This window comes from Poromitra crassiceps (assembly GCF_964638095.1).
Source record: "Poromitra crassiceps genome assembly, chromosome: 9".
Lineage (NCBI taxonomy): Eukaryota > Metazoa > Chordata > Actinopteri > Beryciformes > Melamphaidae > Poromitra > Poromitra crassiceps.
Genome location: NC_139630.1, coordinates 35712689 through 35720188, shown reverse-complemented (window position 1 = coordinate 35720188; position 7500 = coordinate 35712689). Strand labels below are relative to the sequence as shown.

At 44.9% G+C, this 7500-nt stretch overlaps 1 protein-coding gene across 1 annotated transcript in view; it reads right to left on the bottom strand.

The window, feature by feature from the left end:
- Positions 1-6606, bottom strand: part of runx2b (RUNX family transcription factor 2b) — a 24266-nt gene extending 17660 nt beyond the window's left edge. Inside the window, 1 exon segment of the mRNA XM_083642958.1 lies at positions 6534-6606. Coding sequence (XP_083499084.1) covers positions 6534-6591 — 58 coding nt within the window. The 5' untranslated portion in view covers positions 6592-6606.
- Positions 6607-7500: the final 894 nt, after the last annotated feature.

Sequence of the window (7500 nt, the reverse complement as noted above, 5' to 3'; positions counted from 1 at the left end):
CACACACATGGGAGGGGGGATTGGTTCCAGGTGCCAGTTTGAGTGAGAGCATTAATCAAGCAGACAGATCTTCCTGTCACAGACACCTTGAGCCCCCCCCCCCCCTCATCCCACACACACACACACACACACACACACACACACACACACACACACACACACACACACACACACACACGCTTCTGTAAATGTACTGTACACACCTATCCGACATACACTTTACAGTACTTTGCTTACATAGTGGTCGTTACGTGAACACCCCGACCATTACTCTGTGACACTGGCACATACCAACATGTCATTTAGAAAAACAAAAACACAGTTTTGCTTTCAGTTTCCTTATTTTTTTTTATATCAATGGTGTGAGTGATAGATGTTTAGGACTTGTGAGCAGAGTGAGCGTTGAGATGCGTGGCATCTGAAGACACGCTGTAACAGGGTGTGTACAGTACGTATCCGCTCTGACAGTGGCAGTGATCTGCTGCCAAGCTATTGATCATAGTCAGAGGAGCTCAGTGTAACTCTTTGATGCTCCTTCACCGCCTCTCATTGCACCTTCTTCTTCTCCCTCTAAAAAGCCCAATCCAGGCTATTAACACTGTAAGCAGCATCAGTCGCAACTGGATCTGACGCTTGCATCATGACAGGAAGAACCTAAAGTTGAGGGGGGAAACCCTATCACTGTATCTTTACTATGTGAGACTATGTAAATCAGTCATGTCCAAACTAAGTCCGGCTCGGGGGCCAATTGCGGCCCGTGGACTGACTTTAAGCGGCCCTCGGCTTGTCTCTCAAAATATACTATAATGTGGCCCTCCACACAGTATTGGTTAATCAAGCAAGTTCACATTGCATTTTTTTCTGTTCACCTAACGATGACAGCACTATCATACAGTTTGTAGACAAGCACCAAGGAGGAAGTACACATGCAGAACTAATGTTTTCAAATGGTAAACTAAATCCTTAGAGTACAATTGTATTGTTTAAATATATATATTTTAATAACCCACATGATGCGAGAAGCACCTGGCCCCCCGGGGATTTTCACTTGATCTAATCTGGCCCCCATTCCACAAAGTGTGGACACCCCTGATGTAGATGATCTAGATCTCTAAAGAAAATAGGGATGGTGGCGCTCCAACACATCCGAGGCGTCCTGCTCTCTTGGTGACCTGTTGGTAAGTAGGCTTATATACTGTATTTGGGAGTTCTGCCTCAGTCAGAGGGGATCCCGCATTCCTTCAAGATTAAACTAACAAGGGGAAAAACATGCCCTTTCTCCAGCGTGGGGCAGAACAGGTAAGGCCTTGTGTAGGTGCTGCGGCCACACTCTCACTCACATCGTTACAGGCCGAAGCCAAACATCCAGGAGGCTCCACACTCCATATTTCCCCCGACCGCCTCTCGCCAAACGCCGCCTCACCGAGAGGCGAGAAGGCAACGCTGAACAATGCCCTTCCTGGCCCCTGGGGGGCGGGAGAGAGGGGGGAAGGGGGGGGGGGGGGGGGTTCGGTTTGCTGTATCGGCTCGCTCCAAAAATCTCAATATTTCCATCTTCCATCTCGAAAATATAAGAGGAGAAGAGGAGAAAGAATATAAAGTGTCTGGGACAGAAAGGGCAGAGTGGAAGAAGTCTGCGATTCCCGAGTTATAATACCGGTGTTCTGTTTCATTAGGGGCGACTCGGTTCCAAGATAGACCAATTTCTAAAGTGTTAGGTAGTTACTTCCTCTCGGAGGGCTTATATCGGATAACTGTAATTCGCCCGGCGTGATGCAAGTGAAATGGATGAAGGGCTGCAGGATCTTGTAAAGTGTGAAAATAGCACACTGCAGCTTTAAAAGCTTCACAGGCTAACGCAATGGCATTAAGCTACCTGGTAATTATGGCGGATTCCAAAAAATCATAGCTGCAGACCGAGCGGGGAGTCTGTAGTCGAGCTTTCCAAAAAGATAGTTTACAGAGGTCTCTCTCTCTCTTTTTTTTTTTTTTTTTTTTTCTAATTTGGCACGTGGCTTGACTCGACCGCAAAGATATTGAACATTCACATTGATTTATGGGAAGATTTAGCTTTGCGGACGATTAAAAAGCCTAGCGCGCTAACACTCGCACAGCACAGAACAACGAGGCATTATCAGTCCTTTGAGACGACTGTTTATGGGGTAAAAACCTCTGTATATACCAGTACTTTGAATTGAGAGAAACTTAGAGTAAGCAAAGTCAATTGGCAGATATCCTTACCATAATACTGCAATTAGACTTGGAGCATGTGGATAGCAGCTACTGTATATGAGGATAAAACCAGGGATAACACACGCAGTGCCTTGGGAGTATTTACATTGTGCTCGGCGTTTGTTGTTGCAGTCTCCACGTTACAGGAGCGCATGCGAGCTCACTCTGCTGCCGTGAGGCATATTTCATGTTTTAATAACTCCTCAATGCTTTATTTGGCAAAGGGGAGACAGAGATTCAATATGAATCAGTAGTTTCGGAGTCGGTGGTTGGCTGATCTGCCCTGATCTATTCGCGATCCATGTAGGTATGCTTGTTGGATATGAAATGAATTAGCAACAAAGCACATAATGCTAATCAATCAAACTGTATTCATAATCATAAGGGACTACATTAAACAGACTGAACAGTTATCCTTTCTCGTCATTTCAGATGTGACAATGAAAGAAAAGATCGACTGAAAGCAATTCTAACGCTTGACCACCCACATACCTACTGTATATGAAACAAACTTTCTCGACAACTTTCACAGCCTTTAACACCAGGAATGATTTCAGGCCATTACGATCACAGGTTGTAGTGTTCCCATGGCTCACACATTTAGACCTTAATAACTAGCCTACAGCCTACATTTAGGGCCACAATCAACCACGCCATTCAGCGCTGCTGCTGCTGCTGCTGCTACTACTACAGGCTACTGAAAATACAGACCAATTAATCTATCTTTGATTAAACACTGATCACATTAACGCTAGTCTACACCTCCCTGATTACCCCCCAGGAGTGATCTGGACTAATGCGAACCTCTAGCACTAATAAGTCCTAATAGCTGGTGCCTTCATCACGGTGCATTTCACAAACACACATGCAGCATTTTACTCCCATCAATATGACCCTGCTCGGATTAAATAACATGTTTGCCTCAGAGGTACAATTAAGTACTGCTAAATAGAGTTCCTTTGAGCCTGGAGTTAAGGGAAGACTCTTCGGCTGCACAGTAGCAGCCAGTGAAGCGCTCAGATTTTTCCCCCTGGCTTTTTCAAATTACCTATTGATGAGTGGGCTTCACAACGTCTCCGCGGGCCGGGGAGGAGGGAGGATGTCTGGTTCACTTTTAACATGTCTCCTTACGTCTCCAAGAAGCAGGCCCTGTGGTTAGATCTAAAGGCAACACTTATGCAACAGAAGCTGCCTTTCTCAAATACATATACGGTTTCCCTGCAAATTATCAGAGATTTTCTTTGGGGGAAAGTTTTCCGCCCCGAGTCTTCAGATATTTACCCACATCGTCCCGCTTTCTTTTGATCGTGTTGATTTGGGGTCCGTCTGTGTAAGCATTTTCTCCCTCTCTCTCTCTCTCTCCTGCGACTGCACAACTTTACTAAACGATAATTGCTCCCATGACTTAATTGTCTATATGTAATTAAGTTTGTAATAGAGAAAATAGGCACTTAAATGTTCCCCAGAGAGGCACGGTGGTTGAGTGGGTGCCACACATGTTGAAGATTATTCCAGCCCTCCCCATCTGCCAGTATGAGGAGTTATAAAAAATGTATTTGAGCCAATTAAATGAAAATTGCTTGATCTAAATGCCAAGACAAATTTTAATGAGGCCTTTTCTCAATCTGAGTATTTGCCCTCTCCCTCAATCTGCTCGATTTATCGCTGGGAATGTAAATTTAGGACTGAAATTAAAAAATGTCCTTGAAACACAAATCTATGGGATTGGAGTTATGTGGCTTTTTAACCAACAAAACAATATTTTCTAACTTGTCGTCTCAGCATCTGGCTGACAAAGTATTAAAAGATTCAGGAGAAACATGAATAAAAGCACTTATAAAAGAAAAAAGACAAACTTGACCTCAATTATATATATATTTTAATTAAAGGCCACATCAGATATTTCACCACATGGATTTAACTTGTGAACAACCGACAAGGGAGGATACATCCTGCTCCTTCTAATTCCAGATGAACAGAGATCAATGTATTTGTGGCCAAATAAATGTCCTAAAACTTACAGTATATCAAATTTAAAGTTGAAGCCAATTCAGTTTGATAAATGCACAACAATCAAACACAACTAAAAAAAAAAAATTCACCCAGTCTCTGTAAATCCTCATCTGACCAAAACAAAAATCTTTAGATTGGCAAGATTTTCCAACCCTCATAATTCTACAATTCTGTTTTTTTTAAATTATAACTATAACAGAAAGGTGGTCTTTCCAAAATCACATTGTGCTGTTAAAGAGCATCTACCTTATGTGCGGGTTGCATTGTCAGATATTCTAACCAGATATCCCCAAACAGAGACAACATCAACCAACCAACCACTCGCCTTGTTCATTGATCATCAATCAACATTGATCGAGCTCTGATCATCTTTTGTCTCAGGCAGAGTCTCTCCCCTCCTGAAGATCAGCACACATCTCCCCCCCCCCCCCCTCTCCTCTCCTCTCTCCCTATACTACAGCATGCTTTCAATTTCCTGTGGCGCGGGTCCTCTCCACGCTCTCCTGTGCTTCGACCCCAGAGACACGCCAAGAGGTCGGGGGTTAACATGGTAATAGGTGGTGGTGATTGGTAGAAGGAGCTCACTCTCTCCCTTGGCTTTCAGAGCATATTAAGCCACCGTGCTTCTGTGGAGCCGGGGCGAGCGCGGGCCAGCACAGCTGTGTCTGACCACGGAGAGGAGCGCTCCCTCCGACTTCTTCAAAACATCTTTGATACATTTGATTTGGACAGAGGAGCGGAGGCTATGGGCCGGAGCGAGCGAGAGAGAGAGGAGGAATCTATTAAATTTAGCCTCTCTCTCTCTCTCTCTCTCTCTCTGTCTCTGTCTCTCTCTCTTCGTGTGGCACGGCAATGAAAATGTTTCTGTTTGAATTTGAAAATTCATCTGGGAAACCTAAAAACATCATTTATTTTTGCGCTGATTAAATTAGTTTGTGTAAAGAGGCTGTCACAATAGCACGCGCCAGAGACAAAACAGAGGCCGCAAATGACAACATACAAGTTGGTCTCCACAGGTAATTGAAAATCGTAAAGTTGTGACACTGCTGGGGCCTTATTTATATGCCTTGATATCCACTGCTACTGTTCAGAGGTCTTGAATCTATCATAACCCTTCTTTTCTATAGGTTCACTCTGTGAGACGAGCACGATCACAATCTCCAATTATGAGCTCAGTCAATTATTTGGCAAAAGAATAAATTGAATTGAACTGAAAATAATAATTATACAATTCTTTGAAAAAACAAAATACATGAGGAAAATATATGCAGGTGTTTCCTGGAGGTTTTGTCAACAAATGCTTATTCCATTTAAATTATCTATCAGCTGAAGGCTGTAGGTAATATATATATATATGTGTATCAAGAGCTCATAGGCATAAATAAATAAATTAATAATAATACACCTACTTTCTCTTTTCACTGATCTGTGGAGAAGCAGCAACTCAGAATAAGACGAGCTGTATAAAGTCAAATGAGTTCCAGTGCTTGAATTACGAATTCAAAAAAACTTGGAAGTTGACATGGAGTGACTTCATGTTGAATGTAGATTTGTGTCTGTCAACTGATAGTCCTCTGGAGGATGCAGTGATCTGCACACTGCAGCCTGAACGAGAGCGAGTTCAGTAAGTTCAGAAAGACCTTTCTTGGCAAAGCGATCGATACTTCTGCCCTACGCACTTAGACCCGACGCAGACACCCAACACAAACTCTGCGGGCCAAACAACCCGTTAATCCCCACATCTTGTTTCAATGCTCAACTGTAAACTCTCTCTTGCGCAGTGACTGTTTACGTTTGTCAGAAATATCACCCGTGCTTTTGTTTTCGGTTCCGCAATGGCATCGCTTTGTAAATCTCGGGGTATGTTGCACAAACATGTCATCTGCCCCTCTCAGAAATATTTATAAACAATACGCAGAGTAAATACTGCAATCTCTAAATGCGGAGAGCGTTCTTCTTCTTCTTCTTCTTCTGTTTTAATTTGTGCACCACAAAAACCCCCTTGATGATGGTTGGGTCTTGATCCTCCACCACAGAATCTTGGACCTTGATAGCGGTGGTCTTCGCTGACCTTAGCTGATCCCCGCCGCTCCACTGGACCCAAGCCCCCCCACACAAAACCCCCATACAGATCCACAATCCAGAACCTTGACCATAAACCCTCATCGCCTCTTTACCCAAACCTGAACAGCTGACCCAAAGCCCTACCCATGACCCAAGCCCCCCGACCCCAATGCAAATCCCCCCAACAATGCAGACACAACAGCAATCAGTCAGTGAGTACTCACCCCAGAAGAAGTTTTGTTGACATGGTGTCACTGTGCTGAAAAGACTGTTAGATGCCATAGCCGCCTCTGGTTGCAGCAAACCCCACTTTTGTTCCTCTGTGGTTTCCGTGACCCTTGACTCGTCCTAAACCAAGAGCACGCAGCATGTCATGAAGACGGTCAAAAAAAAGAGAAGAAGAAGAAAAGCCATCCACAAGAAATGCTTTTTCGTATCAACTATTTAAGATGACCACAAGTAACAACCAGGTCTGGTTTTATAGGAAAAAAAAAAAATCAAGAGGCAAATATCGCCTCTGCGGATAGATCAGCTGGTGTCAGACTTGCTTGCTTGGCGAGTGTGGTTGGAACGTACTTACTCGCTTAGCGCCGTCCTTGTGACTGGTGCTGGCCCGCGACGATTAACCATTTACACTCCAGGTCGCCCTCAAAACACCAACCCGACGAGCCGCACGTCTGTGGTTCTGTGGTTGTTTGGGAGGCGAGCGGAGCCCTCACACAACCCAAAAGGCACCAGCTTTAAAACTCGTCTCTTTCCTGCCCTCCATGTGCTGTCACTGGAGAGCCTGGGTCACATGCCCGCTGACGTCATCACGGCACAACAGTGGAGTGGGACAGCCTACCGTTGTGGCTTTCTTCCCTCTCTCTCTCTCTCTCTCTCTCTCCTCTCCACTCTTTTTTTCCCTCTCCCCCTCCTTTCTCTTCTCTCCTCTTCTTCTTCTTCTTCTCCTCCTCCTCCTCCTCCTCCTCCTCCGGCTCCCTCTCTCTCGCCCTCTACGCGTGGCTCGGCAGCTTTTGCATGCTCTCTGGGGGATCAGGCTCTGGGGCTCCCATGAGTCAGGAGGCTTCAGTGGGGGCAGCTTGTTCAACCGCCCGAGCCTCCTCAGCATATGGGGAACAGCACTCTACTGCCTTTGCCTCCCTTCACGCTTTCATCCCCCCTCCCTCTCTCTTCTCTCTTCCTCCTATT